The following is a 15,701-nucleotide window of genomic DNA, read 5'->3' on the forward strand; positions in this document are numbered from 1 at the left end:
AACAGCCGCGACGGGCGGCCCCGCACGTCCTCCCGCCCGCCGGGGGCCGCCGTTACCAGGGCGCGGAGCAGCGAGCGGAGAGAAACGCTCCGGGTTTTACGGGCTTGGAGAAGAGACGGGCCCCGGCCAGAGGCGCCCCCCGCGGGGTCCCCCCGCCGCCCCGCCCCGCACACCCAGGCCGGGGGGCTCCTGGAGCAGGCTTCCTTATTCCTGTAATTAATTTGTTGTTGTTGTTGCTGTTGTTGTTGTCGTTGTTGTTGTCATCACCGTCGTCGTTATTTAGGCTTCCACCCGTCGGAGGTTCACCGAAGAAAGAGCCCGGAGGGTGAGGATTAAGCAGGAAGCCCCCAGCCCGGCATCACCGAGGAGTTCCGTCCATCCAGGGAACGGGAGGCGGTGGGAGTTGAGCGGCCCCTCGGGACCGGGGCTGAGCCGCCGCCCTCCCCACCGGCCTGGGCGTGAGAAGGGCTGGGTGCTGCCCATGAGCCGCGCTCGCCTGCTGCTGGGGGTTTGTGGGACCCCCGGCTTTTGTGTGTAAATCAGTTTCCACCCATCCTAACTGCAGAGAAAATCTTGGAGACCAGAGCTTAAGGACAAAACCCCAAAGGTAAAACAAACTTCAAAGGCATTAACTTTTTAAAGTACAGTATGTTTTGTAAACAAATATCTATTTTTCACCCACACCAGGTACTAACTGTACTGTTACTTGTGTAAAATCAAGTCCAAAGGCTCAGGAGGCACACACGTGTGCACAAACACCCTTTTAGAAGGTCAGGCTATCTCCAAAGTTTCCAATTAAAAACAAAATCAAGAAAGAAAAACAAAATACAGGCATTACCCCTAAATATATAAAGAGAAGTAGTATCCCTCTCACTTTTATTTTGTAGGCATGACACATAGTAAACAGCATCCTTGATAACAACATGTTTTTTTATAAGTAGAATGAGGTTTCCAAACTTAGAACTGAGAAGTTTCCAAACTTGGTTCTATACTTTGTGCGTGCCACACCAATTGTCTGGGGTGATTTGCACGGATGATTGCAAAAGTACGACGTTATTAAACTTCCCTCCATTCTTTTTCTCATGGAAGAGACACCAAAAAGCTTATGCAGGCATCCCAGTGCTTTTTGAAGCAACATGGATTTTGAGGCAATATGGATTTAGGAAGGAGGTTTGTTTGTTTTGCATAGGTTGTTTTATTTTTAGCATCAGTCTGCTTGCCAAAAAGCAGCTTCCCAGTGTGAGTGAATACACTGCAGTTCAACTGAGTGTGCAGTCTGTGTCTGGCAGAGGACTGAATGTCAGAGCAGCAGAAACATCACCAAACAGTTTCCTTAGCAGGCACTGCTGTGAGGATGTTCTTGCTACACCTTGACGGAAGAGCCGCACCGCGAGCAGTTCCTTAGGAGTGCCGGATAATCTGACTACTCGACATTTGTTTGTCATTTGGTTTAGGGCACTGTAGGAAGAGGAACGAAGGGCAAACATCCTGCCTGGCACCCGCTGTGCTGATGGAAAACATGAACACCGGTTTGCCATCAGTTGCTGATCACCAGCTCTGCTGGAGGCTGCCACGTTCGGCAGGCTGTTGGCTAAACCCTTCATGACAGCATTCCTTTGCCCTGTCCACTCCGAGGGAGCTGGTGTGCCACCGTTTCAGCTCTTCGAACCAAACAGCCTCAACTTCATGGTGCTAAACCACAGACCATGGTCCTGAGTTAGTCAGCTGAGCTCTGTGGTACAGCACAGGAAGGAGGAACACAATTTTCCTCTTCCTGGACGTGGCAGCACACGAGCTGGTGTCACCTGTTTGCATCATCACTCCAACCTGCTGGTGTCTCCAGCAGAGCAGTGGACGGAAATTTCGTGTCTCTCCCAAACTCTCCTGTTATGTAACATTCACGGTGATGAAAACGGGTTGCAAGCACTTTCTTACTTGTGCCTGGAGGTGAGACCTCCTCACTCAGCTGTCTGAGGCTTGTGGCACCTCTAATTACCAAGCTGGAAGGAAGAAAAATGAATAGATGATGCTTAGGATAAGAGTGCTTAGTACTTAAAATATGTTTACCTAAAATACAGCACTGCTGCTTTAATTTCCTAAAGTGCTATCTATTATGTGGTGAGGAAAGTAGAAATGAAGAAACCAGCCCTTACTTCCTCATGTGGAAGCTATCCCAGCTTGCCAGATCATTAACAAATGTTTTAAGCAGCGAAGGGAAAAAATTGTGCCATTTGCTCATAAGGCAAAACCATTTGGACTACTACAAATTTCAGAGTAATGTGAAAGGTTTAAGCAAAATAAGGGACAGCAAAAAGAGAAAACAACTGTAAATATTGATAAGAGTTAAGTAATATGGTAGCAATTAATACACATTTTTTATATGTTCCATAACTCTGCGAGACAGGCCTGCAAAAATATCTACAATTCATAGAAAATAAGCTAAAGCAGTTAAGCCAACATGAATCCCTACTGCAGGAAAATAATTAAAATCAAGGAATTAACAGCACACAAACTCATATTTTAGCGGGAATCAATTGCTACCATTTCGAAAGGAGTAATTTAAAATCAGATAAACCTTTAGAACAGATGTTCAACTACACAGCAAACCCTGCCAAAGGACATGAGTTAAGGAGGCATTTAGTGTTCTCTTATGTGTTTTAAAATGGCTTCTCCTAAAAGAATGGTGCAACCAGGGTCTCAGGCTTCTAAGTACTATTACCACATTTGCTCTTACAGAAAATGTTGTGATAAAAGCTGAGAGATTTCCTAGTAAAAGAGAGACAGCATTATTAGCAGCCATGAGGCTTTTTGCATTCCCTAAGCTTGGACCAGATATGTTTAGGGTTATCAACTACACACAGCATCAACACAGCACTTAAATTTCCCTGCTTCTTGTTTCACAACAGCCCACCTTGACCTCATCCTGTAATCAGCACACACATTTTGTAGAAGCATTTCCATCTCAAAATGATTACTGAAAATGACATTAAAAAAAAAGAATGTGAAATTCACTGGTAAGCAATCCATGGTGTTGCTTTTCAATTCTGACTATGATTGCATGGGAATGTATTTCTCAGCAGTCATTAGATCAGGGATTTTGGGTTGGAGCTATATTTGATATGGAGCTTGGTAAGTTGGTGAAGCTGCTTGGATCGATAGTTGTCATCATTTGAGCAGAAAATTAATATGAACATATTTGTTTGCAGACACCCAGAGTCAAGTAACTGGAGGAATCTGTGGATTCAACTAACATACACAATGTAAAACAGAAACCCATTCAAATACTGTTCATAATTTTTTCTAATGCACCTTTAATATTACCTTCAATTTTCAAACTTAAAGCTAGCAGATTTTCCAGTTAGTCCAAGGTAAAGTATTCAATTTTTTGGATGTACCTAGTTCAAATATGCCAGATCTCTCCAATTTCCTACTTATGTGTTAGATTTCCCATGACAATAGCTTGTCAGAAAATGTGAATGAGTCATAACTCCTAAGCCCTGTGAAACAATTTACAGGGATTTAGAAATAGGCAGGGATTATCATAGTTCACACACAAAATTAATACCACCTTTTTCAAATTCTAGTAGCATTCATTCAAACAATATTCTTGCTTTGCTTTGAAAATTATGTAGCTCTTTATCCCGGTTTTAGCGGTCATATTTTTTGTACAAAGATTCCAGCAAGGATATTAATAGCCTCCTTAATTATTAAAAACAAGTAAGATGCTCCCTATGCCATAGGAAATTCTAGCTTCTCTAGATTTCAATTTACTGTGTTTATGAAGATGGTCAAACACTGAATGAAAAACTCAGTGGATCTATACAATATGAATAGAAATTATTCAGAAGTTAGATTATTAGACCTAATTTTCTTCTTCATGCAGGAAAACCAAGCAGCTGTACTTCAAAAAGGCATGCATAAGGTCCATAATGGGAGAAGTACTGAAATGGAAGCAAATAGATGGAAGTGATTACTTTAATTTCCAAATATTAAATACAAATATTTAAATGTAATTTCTGCAGGATGCCCAGCAAGCAAAACCCGTTAGAACTTTGAGTCTCTTAGACAGCACTTTTAGAGATCTCTGCTGTATAGTTTTTCTTGTGTCTCAGCAGACTTTCATCTGATGTTCCTAATGAGATTAAATGCATTAAAATACACTTATTCAGTTTTTCTGAACTACAGCAATGGCTGTGTTTCCTATAATGATGTTGAATGTCCTTTTCAGCTACTAATACCAAGTCTTTGGCAGTAAGGCAAGGAATGTCCCTTCATCTGAGTGAAATGCTGACCTCACCCAGCGGTGGAGGTGGAGTTTTGTCATTGATTTCAGTAGGTCCAAGATTTCCCTGCATCTGGTATAAAATCACAGCCATTCTTCGTGACAAGTAAATATATAGTAATGGCACAAAAGATTCTAAATTCAGAATGAAATTGGAATTAACTGTGACAAAACCATGTTGCACAAAAACTTTACATTCAGTAAGATTTCAGAAGCATTGCTTTGATCTTGTGGTTCATAAAGGCATCAAGAGAGGTTTAATACCTTTTGTATTTATAAGGTATTTATCTAAACCTTTTATGTTCATGTGGTACACTGAAAATCTTAGGCCATTTGTCAATCTTTTAATCAGTAAATTATATGGTGATAAAAAACCCCCTCCCATGTACAAGTTGTCATCCTGCCTTCCTTATAGATTGTTGTTGCATTTCAACAATTCAACTCAAATAAACAGTCTCTGAAAAGGAAAAGTTCAGATTATCAGTGAGAAAAAATGGTTTCAGCTTCCAAAGGGTATTCACAGCATAGGAGTTGAAAAGGGTTTTGTTTTATGGGTTTTGTTTGTTTTAATGTGGATCTCCAGAAAGTTGCAGAACCGCATCTCTTTCAAAAGTTTCTGATGAACACTAGGATCCAGGTTCTCACATGTAAAACCTCTCTGTTTATGTGGGGTTTTGTTTGGTTGTTTCAGGTTTTTGGTTTTTTTTAATCTAGGAAAAGTATAATTTGATCAAATTCTTGCCCCACATTATGCTAGCATACTGCTTTGGACTTCAGTGAGGAAGAAGCTTAATCTTACCCAGATTAGGTTGATATAAAGGGCATTCTACCTCCAAAATTATTGCTAAAGTATTAAAATAATTACCTTTTTTTTCTTGCCTTCTTTCTTAAATTGCTGGATTTTGTTCCTGCCCTGCCACCTAGCAGCCTGCCTTTGGAAAACATAACTCAATGTCTTCTTAAAATTCTGTAAGGAAACTTATTCAAACAGAAGATGTTTACCTCTTGTCTAAGGACACTAAGAAATTCCAAATGCTTGACATACCCTCCAAAATTAACCACTGGAAAGCATATAAAACATGACAAAACAACACATCTCTAGATCACATTTTAGAGTTTTTAGCACTTGAACATTACATGTCTGAGTCATTAGATTTTTCCCCCCTTCCTTTTTTCCCCCTCTGCACCATTAGATTTTTTTCCACATTGGAAGTGCAACATGAAAATGGAAAACAACATGAACTTGTACCCACATTAAATCTGTCTTTTTGTGTTTGCCTTTGTTACAAGCAGCAAGGCATGTAGCTCACTCAAAATCAATAGTGGCATGAACCCATTCGGTCTCTCCCAGGACAACAGAATTTGCCAGCTGGTCAGAAGGACTCTCATGGCTGGCAAAACCTTGCTGGTCTTCAGAGCTGTGTTTGACGTGGCACAACGGAATGCTAAACTGACCTCATCAGCTCAGATACCTCCCTGTCCTTTGGGAAAACAGAGTTGGGCAATCTAGCCTGTTCTAATAACTCCTGGCAAATGCAGGCCAACCTTTTCAGTCCAGCAGTCACAGCTGGGTAACTTGTATGTCACTCCCATTTCTCAGGACGTAAAACAGGAATAGGCTTCCAAGCAATCTTGCTGGATAAATGCTACATTAAAATTTGTTGGCTTGAATGTGTGGGTTTTTTTCACACTGTCAGAAAAGGAATTAATTCAACCCTGTCTCTCTGCAATTTCCCAGACTGCCTCAGTTACAGTCAGTTTTCAATAGCTCAGCTATGACACCAGATCGCAAAACAGGTCCCTGATAGAGTACATCCTGTAAAGAGAGAGAATGTTTATCACAGTCATTTACATTGATTCTCATGGCTTATGAACATCACAACTTCATTTGATGTACGTACAAACCAGCGACTAGGAACCTGTAACACAATACAGTACTGCTAAAAGCACACCGGGACACTTCAGAGTTGAATTTCAGTGAATAAAATAGGTTATGTAGTGGGCTGGATACAGAGAGATTTGCTTTTCTAAACAATGTTAATGGTTTTTATGGTAGAAAAGAAAAAGGAGAAGAAATATTCACTGCTTTAATGTTAGTATGCCAGTCTAATATGTGAGCCTCTACTTGAAAACTCTCAAGTGCATGAACAAGAAACAGGACTGCATGATAGAGCCTAACCCTGTAAAAGCAAAAGACTGGCACAATAGCTGTCATTAACAGTACACAAATAAAAACTGCTGAAGTAGCCATCTATGAACACAGGGATGCTTAGTCCTGCATCACCAGAAATAAAAATGGAGTTTTCTATTTCACTGACTATAAAAATAGTTGAAGTCCCACAGTCTCAGTGAGTTCAGTTCCACAGCTTCAGCATCTTCAGCAGGAAAGGCAGAAAGGAAGCTCCATCTGGTGGTGTGGCTGATTGTCGTTGCTTTTCAGTTTCATCTGATTGCAAATACATTCCTGTCCAGCAACAAAATGAAAAATTGGAATAACGTGTAAAAGATCACTTGTCCCACAAATGGAACCAGAGTTATCTAACTCTTTAAAATCAGAAAACATTCTAAAACCAGGACTTTCTGTTTGAAGCAAATGAGAGTTGAAGCTTTTCAATAAAAGGCACACATGATCCTGCCAGGGTAGTAATCTAACAAACATGAAAGAGTTGCATTAGCACACTTCAAGAGGTGACCTGCTGAAGCCTGGGGTGGGAAGAAGAAAAGGCAGGAATCACTGGTTAAAGGATGAAGGAGGAGGTGTGTGAACATGAAGTCAGGGTTGCTGCTGCGCCTGTCTTATAAAAGTTGTTACTTTTATTATTTATTATTATTATTATTGTTGTTGTTGTTGTTGTTGCTATTTTATTATAATTTGCAAAGAATTGCTGAACAAAGTGCAGTGATGGTGGTGGTGAGGTAAGATTATTTGACCTGACTTTCCAAGTAATTTTAGCGAGTATTTAATTCTAAGTATCTGTGTATGTGATTTCAGCAAAGCCACTGCTTTGCAGGATTGGGAAACATGTTCCCCCATGTTGATGCTATAAAATGTTATAGGCATTGTAAAGTATAAACCTAATTGGGTAGATGATCCTAGGTGTAGCCACTGAAGTTCTATGCTTACTGTCACACACAAATTCATGTCTGCTACTGCTCCTCCAAGAGCCCATGGCAACTTCTCTCAAGACATGCTCCTAATCCAAGTTTATGTTAAACAACAGCAATTTTAAACACAGATGCACATAAACCTTATCCTGCAAACTCAGGTAAATAAAATACACTTTGTTTACTCTTTTGTAGTGCCCACATTTCAATGGGCAATATGCTGCATTTCGTCAAATCAATGTATCATTACTTTTTTCCTAAATAATAGAACAGAGCCTAATATTAATTACCTACCAAAAAATCCATGTTAAAAGAATGATGGGAGTTCAGATTCAAGCATCAATACACTAAAAATTGCCTGAAGTCACATTGCCTTTATAACCTTAATGCAGCCCTCTTTTATTTTTTTTTTTTTTTTTGAGCCCATCATTAAGCTTACAGCCTTTAATTATGCATTTTTAGGCCATTTTTCTTTCAGGACTGTCTCGTTAAGCACACAAGATAGACAGCTACTTAATGGTCTTGTCACTGCTTTCCTCCACATAACTCGAAGTGTAGCTGCAGGCCTGACTTATTGAACAGTATTCCAGTCCTGCTCTGAAGATGTGATCAGATTTCCTCACAGATTTCCTCCATTGTGCTCAGCACCACAGTATCTTCAAGTGCTTCAGAAACAGTAGACTACTGTGAGATGAAATATTCCTGATTTTTAGCATTAGAGAGCTAAGCTACAGAGAGGTCAAGGTAAAAAGTGTGCCTTTATTCTAAGTGCTCATTTTGGAAGTGTGCAACTTGACTTTTGAAATTGCTTATGAGAACAGAAGATTTTTCATGGGCTCAGCGTACCACTCCATTTGATTTCATCTAGAGCTCAGTACTTCTGAAATCTGACTGCTTAGGTTATTGGGGTAGAAAAATATCACTATGCATTAGGTAGCCAAGTTAGTTGGGGCAATTTCCATAGCACTGCCAGGTGCATAATGTCTGGAGCAGCAATAAAACTTAGTCCCGTTAGGCTAGAAAATCACTTGCCTGTTTGTCAGGACCATCCTTTCCCTTTCTGTGTTCTTTGTAGTTCAAATAAAATGAAGTCCAGCTCCTCCAGCCATGTAAGTAGTATGTGATCATGGCATTAAAACCTTACCAAATAATGTTATCATGACTCATATCACCATGAATTGGAATTTCAACCTTTATAAATTTCTTTTAGACTTTTTGTTCCTACTAGCTTGGCACAATTCAGAGCAGTTCCTTTTACAAGCCATCTGCAGATAATACATAGTTCAATACATTTTCATGCAGTAAACATTTAAGAATAAGTTCAGCAAAATCTGTGTCCTTTGCTGTAGAGCTAATCTGCTGTAACTCTGCTTCTTTCTCCATTTTCATATCCAACTAAAACAAAAAAACAAATCCCACATCTCCTATTTGTTTTCACTCCCAAACTGAGGAGACATTTAAAGGCTGCTACATCCATGATTCAGTACATCTTTTCTAATGTCTCTGTAATATGATAGACTGTGAATACAACCTAATGGTGCCAAAACTGAGTTGTTTATCTTTTTACTCAGTGAAGCAGAAGGACTCACTTCAGTATGAAAATACTTCAAGAAGTCACACTGTAAGGAGTTCAAAAACGATTCAGTTGAAAGAAGGCACTTTGTTTTCAAAATAAAGATGTTCTTGAAGAAGTGGTGGCATTCACACCCTGCTCTGTCTCCCATCCAAGAAACAGAAGTGCCTGAGCACAGTTAAAGTGAACAGAAAGTTTTCACTGCTCTATGCTACCCTCTTCCCAACAGCAGTAAGTAGATCACTGCTCACTCATCCCACTGGAATTGTTGCTTTGATTTCTGATAGTAAATGCCCCTCTCCCCTACACACCACTATTTCCTAATCACATAAGGAGTGCTACCCCTTCCATCCGAGCATATAACTTCCAAATCAAAGGATAACAAGATCAAGATTAGCCAGACCAGTCTTAGGGAACCAATATTTTGAGCCCCTAGTTATCTTATGAATTATTAATCGGGCTGGAAGCACGAGGAGGAGCAAGTTAACAACCAAGGGGGATTAACGAATTGATGAACTGAGAAAGACTTTTAGAAGCAATGGATTAATTTTCAGTGAGAATATTAAATGGATTCAGTGATTTAAAACAGCTAGATTACCTCAAAGACCTATTTCAAGAGTAATTGTCTCTCCTTTGCAGTTTTCCTTTAATACCCGTTGGCCTTGAAGATTGCATTTAATTTCACCTAATTTTATATGCTGTTTCCTAGTTATCCTGGCAAATGAAGAAAAAATGGCATTTCTTATTTCTCCCACAAAAAGGATGCATTCATTCCCCAACAGAAATCACTTCCTTTGCACTCCCAAGAGCAAAAAGTTTATCTTGGCCAAAGGCAGAGTGTTTCTATTTAACAGTGATTCCTGTCTTACTTTCAAATTTGAAGATTAATGACTCTGCGCAAAATTCTATGCTTCTTTCCTGCCCTATATTCAGGGGGGTGTCTTATCACTATGGTTTACAAATGAATCTGTGTAGTCATCATTTCTTGATTCATGTTACAGAACAGAAGACCCATAAAGTTTTGTCACTCAGCTGCAACAAGATGCAAATTGCCTTCTTTATTTTTCACATTTTAGAGCAGTGGATAAAAGCAGTGAGGTGGTCACCTTTCAGTATGTTCTGCAGAGAGCTTTAATTCTCCAGGCAACCAGTGAAGTCTAAAAGCTTATTTAATGGATGGTGCAGTTTCTTGTCTGGATTTTTTTGCCTAAAACAAAAATCCAGGCAAGGTTTGCCTGTTCCTTAACATGTTCCCAAACAAAGCATCAGCTACAGGAAGAAGTTAATCTGAGTGCAACCTGCTAGAAGGTCAAATACAAAGACACAAGTTCTAAATATTAAATTAATTTTCCTTCTCATCATTGCAATCAGCAGCAGATTTTGTGTGAATGGGTTGTGCAGGCAAAGAGCCAACTTGCAGTGGCAAAGCTTTTCTTCAAAATTTTTCTTCAAACGCTTAAGCATGAAAAAAATTAATGGAGGAAATTTCACATTTTCACATTAATTTAATTTTCACATTAAAGTTTGGATAAAACTTTACTTCTAGAAAACAGAATTGTTTTAAAATCACCAAAATTTAGGTTTAAAACATAATCCACAGATTCCTGTGATTCTTCTGTGTTTATACTCTTATCTGTGCTCCTGGCTTCTCATATTACTCTCATGTGTTTATAGTCATATATATGTGTGTATTTACCTTAACTTGATGATTAACCTTCCCATAGTCTTTTAAATACTTCCTGAACAAGACTTGCTTCCGTTGTTCCTGTGAGCCAGTTTAACATTAGCATAGTTGGAAGGTGAGGGCAGGGAGAATATTTTTAGTGTACTTCTTGGCTGAAACTTTGAATCTTGCTCAAATAAATGAAATATACAACTCTTATTTCAAACTTTTGATAATGCCACACTGGTCCCTAAACAATTAGATCTTGCTGAAAACACTACTCTTGCCAAGAGATGTGGTTTTGGTTTGTTTGTGGGTCTGGGTCTTTTTTTAATCTTGGGTTATTTTAAATACTATACAGTTTCTGTTGCTTGATTTCACAGATACTGTTAGGGAGAGAAATTGTGAATCCAAGCACTCTAGTAACTGCTTTTTGAGAACTTGGGTGCAGGCAGGATGGCTGAGGCAAACTCTCCATCCAACCATAGAGAAACAGGCTTCCAGCTGGCTGAGAGAACAGGCTCCTCTCCCTGTGGCTTCCTTCCTCTGCTGGCACCATCTCCAGCTTCTCTGTGCTTGAAACCAGCAACTGATGGCTCTGATGATGCATTGCAAAAGGATGATTGAAATTTTACTGTGCTAAACTTGCAGGGCCAAACTTTGGCACCCATCCTTGGTGGAAAGAGCCAGCCCCACACAAGATTGGTGTGAAGTGCAGCACAGGACCTTTTATAATTTGGGGGTGTCAGTTTAGCAAGAGAAAAATGACAGTGGCCTTGCCACTCAATCTCAATCTCAATATTTATTAATAATATGCAGTAATATACAAAAGAGTTAACAGTAACAGGTACAAGAAATATTACTAATTTATTGGTGGGAATGGCAAATCCTCTCCTTGAAGCAGTCTGGAAGCTTGAGCTGTCACTGATCTTGGGAAAGTGCTCCTTACTTTTAAATTTCTGTGCTACCTTTTTTCTTTTGTTTTTTTTTAAGGTCTGGACAGGGAGGAATGCTTAGTCATATTTTCTCTTTGCTTTGCATTCTGTATCTTCCTGGTGATGTATTAAAGTAATAGTGTGATCTGCAGGAATCCTAGCACTGTAACTAGAAATAAAATGTTCTAAGGATATTATTGAGACAATTTCTGCATTTAATTTATTTATTCTGCATTCTGGGACAATTACTATCCTTTAAGCACACCAGCTCATATAACTGGGAAAATTATGTACAGATTGAGAACAAAACTGCTACAATGAGTTTAACACGATTGTGTTAATTGGTTATTCAGTTTGAGGGGAAATGGTGCCTGTTATCTGTCACGCCAGGAGAGGAGACCTTAGCAATGAAAAAGCAGCATTTTCCCTGTTTGTTATGGAACAAGGAGAAGGACATCTTTATTGCCCATGGAAGGTTGAGGTGGGTGTGGAAGTGTTCCCTGGGATGTTTCCCAGCAGATGAAGGGGCAACTGGAGGGACGTGGCCACAGTTTGTTACCTGCTGCAAGGACTTGTGAATAGAAAACAGAGTACATGTGCCTCATATTAGCCATAATGTGAAGGACAGTTTTGTTTAGGAGGAGAGAGAAAGTGCATGAAAATTCCTCAGTATCATGCGGGGCCCTGACAAAATCTGATCCTTGGGAGGCAAGTGGAGGTGATGACCCTGCTTGAATATAGATGGAACACACTCTTGCTCTCCAGAACCTTTTTGGAGTAATTATCCCTCTCATTTCTTCTCCCACTGTAATACCGCAAAACTGAGTGAGTAGGAAGTTTCCCAGATTACCAAGGGTTTAGCTCTAAGAAAAACAGATCAGATGGTTGGTTGGCTGGGGTTTTTAGTGGCATTTTAAACCAAATCCAACAGCTTGATCCACAGTTAGCATTCACTGATCTTCCTGGCTTGAACGGCTGCTTTGGGGAGTAGCTCAGCAGAGCTTTGTTTGTAAGCCCCTTAAAGAACAAGTCTGACCGGGACCTTTTTTACAGTCCATCATCTCTCTGAACATGTAAAGTGTGTAAAAAACAGGTACAGAGCTAACTGCCCACATCTTGATCATCTTTCTACTTTCCTCCATGAAAAATAACCAGTTGATGCTGATCGAATAAATTGCATTTTATTATTTATATCAAGTCTCATGCATTTTATGATTTTTAGATGAACACTGTGCCAGAGGTACCCATTTGTTTCTGTTTTGTGAAGTACTAATAGGAAAGGTTAAAAGATTTAGGCAACTTCCTTCCTTCTCTAGTCAAAACTATTTAAGAAAGAAAAGATTTCTTTTTTCAGTCCCTGAATCAGGAGAAATAAGTGCTTGAAACGTGGCCCTTGTGAGAGGTTAAATGTGCAACAAGAGGCAGAATTTAATGTTAGTGCAGAAACCACACAGGGGAGGATTTACTGAAAAGAAAAATACTTTGATTCATCTTAAAGACACAAACCAGTATCAAAAGTCTGTGACGAATACTTGTTTAGATTTGATTTCATATACCTGTTTAGATTTAATTTCATGAAACTCTAAATATTTTAATAATGTTGTTTTTTTTTAATCGGAAAATCCAGCATTTAAGATTGTTCTCCCATAGTGAAAAAAAGTATATTCCAGAAGCAGCTGTGCTTCACAAAAAGATATTGTACATAATGTGAAGATCAGACTTTTCTTTCCAAACTCAGTCATTTTATACAAAATCAGAATCAAATTTCACAAGTCCCAGGAAGTATTAGAGAGATCTTTCTGTATTCCAACCTATTGCCACAAGTTGCCTCAAGGCAATCCTTTCCTCTTTACTATATCTTGTAACTGTCTTTAAGCATGCAGAAACTGAATTGCTGTAAAACTGCATTATCCTGTCATGGGTTTGAAATCCTTGGGGAAACTGTGATAGCTTTACACCTTAAATTATTTAAAATATTAAAAGTTTAAAAGGTTTGGGGTTTTGTTTTGGTTTGTTTGGTTTTTTGTTGTTTTGTTTTGGAGGTTTTTGTTTGGTTTTTTTACAATATAAATAAATCCCATCTCAAATTACTCATAAAACTGTAAAAACCACTATAAAAATGTCAGCATTAACCAACAATTAGTACACACACACACACACACACAGACACACACACACATATATATATATATGTATATACATGATTTATGTCTCATTTAAATATTGGGAAATTCTGTATGTTACAACACAGACTACTGGACTTCTAAGTGGGCTTTTAAAAGTAGTCAGGATCTTCAGGGAGTTCTCTGAAACACACATGCTCTGTAATAGGACAGCCAATATCTATGACCAAGGGTGGGTTAAAATTAATTGCCTGACATATGAACCAAACTGACTGAACAGTGATGTGAATCCTTCAGTGCTCCACTCTGCTGCAGCCAACTACACTCCTGACAGAATCCATAAAATACTGACTTAACACTGAATATGCAGCCATGAATCTTGACTCTCTTGACCCTTCCCCAAGATATTTTTTCCTCAATTCTCTTCCCATCCATTCGTATCCCCTGAAGAAAGCATAAATTGTATTAGCATAGAGAAGCTCAAAAGAAGCCCCAACGCACCCCACAAAAACAGTTCCCCCCGCCAAAAAGATCAAATCAAACCAACAATAAAAAACCCCTCCACATGCTGCTTTGAGTATAGCTGAAATTTCCTGCCCGACTCTGTGGGCTTATTGATCAGAGGCTTGAACTTTTCACCCCTTTAGTAGCACAGGCTTTCTGATGGCCGCATTGCGAGGCTCGTCTGCCCACAGAGCCTTGTGCTCGCGGGTGTGATAATAGCTGGCATTAATCACGGAGCTCCTTCCCCATTAACGTTTGCATGCTTAGAAGGCTACTGTGATTACACAGCCTTTTCTGATTCCTCACAATCCAGCCGATGTGATTTACACAGGCAGTGCAGAATTCAGCCCTCCTCCACGCCAGTGACCTGCCGAGGCGCGGCTCCACCTCGATGCAGGGCACGGAGCACGGGGCTCGGAGCAGCAGCAGTGTCCCGCTGTCCCTGCGGCACACGGGCGCTGGGATCATGCCCTGGAGCAAACGGGGACAGCCTAACGAGACAGAACTGCACTAGCGACTGTGCCGGGCACAGAAACTACCCGGAGAGCTGCTTGGTGCCATTGTAAGTTAAATTGGAAGCCACGAAGGCAGGGGACCGGCAAAAGGAACACTGCAGGAAGGCGGAAAAGCCGGAATTTTTGTGCATGCTCTGTGCGAAAGGTACAGAGCGGGCGGTGAGACAACAAAACACATCCCAGGCAGGGTCCCGCTCTGGCTCCTGTTTCTGTTGCCGGTCCCCTGCCTTCGTGGCTTCCAATTTAACTTAAAATGGCACCAAGCAACTTTCTGGGTAGCTTGGGTTGGAAGGGACGGGAAAGATCATCCGGTTCCATCACCCCTACCGTGGGCAGGGACACCTTCCACCACAGCAGGTTGCTCAAAACTCCATCCAACCTGGCCTTGAACACTTCCAGGGATGAGGCATCCACAGCTTCTCTGGGCAACCTGTTCCAGTGCCTCACCTCCCTCACAGTAAAGAATTTAATCTTAGTATCTATTCTAACCCTACTCTCCCTCACTTTGAAGCCATTGCCCCTTGTCCTGTCACGCCAGGCTCTCGGAAAAGGTCCGTCTGCAGCCTGGCTGCTCCCTCCGGGCACTGAACCACCGCCCTGCTTAAGCCACCGCGCACTCAGCAGATGCACGCCCAGCCCCTGCGGGGCCGGTGTCCGATCCGGACATCTGCCACACCCCTCAGGCACCGAGAGCGCTGGGCTGGGCACCGGCGACAGCGGCCACCGCCGCCCCGCCGCCGCCACAGCGGAAGCAGCTGCGCCGCCGGAGCCGGCGGACGTGACCTCACGGCACGGCCCCTTCCCGGCCCTCCGCGTCTGGCAGCTCCGGTCGGCGGCAGAGGAGGAGGAGGAGGAGGAGGAGGAGGAAGGCGGGCGGGAGGGATCCGGGATGCTGCCGGCGCAGCTCGGGCGCGCGCCGCGGCACCTGCTGGTGTGCGAGCGGGGCCACGCGCGCCACCCGCGCTCGCGGCACGCGGCGCACGTGCGGGACCACGCCTACA

At 41.2% G+C, this 15,701-nt stretch overlaps 1 protein-coding gene and 1 long non-coding RNA gene across 2 annotated transcripts in view; both read left to right on the forward strand.

Moving 5' to 3' along the window:
* The first annotated feature begins 14 nt into the window (after positions 1–14).
* LOC109022499 lies at positions 15–7,571 on the forward strand. The gene is made up of 2 exons (XR_002001462.2): positions 15–607; positions 1,455–7,571. It is a non-coding gene; the product is annotated as an uncharacterized LOC109022499 (long non-coding RNA).
* Positions 7,572–15,583: 8,012 nt separating this feature from the next.
* Positions 15,584–15,701, forward strand: part of RPP40 (ribonuclease P/MRP subunit p40) — a 13,125-nt gene continuing 13,007 nt past the window's right edge. The window contains exon 1 of the mRNA XM_019005834.2: positions 15,584–15,699. Within this exon, the coding sequence (XP_018861379.1) occupies positions 15,590–15,699 (110 nt within the window). The 5' untranslated portion in view covers positions 15,584–15,589. The remainder of the gene's footprint in view (positions 15,700–15,701) is intronic.

This window comes from Parus major, chromosome 2 (assembly GCF_001522545.3).
Source record: "Parus major isolate Abel chromosome 2, Parus_major1.1, whole genome shotgun sequence".
Classification (NCBI taxonomy): Eukaryota; Metazoa; Chordata; class Aves; order Passeriformes; family Paridae; genus Parus; species Parus major.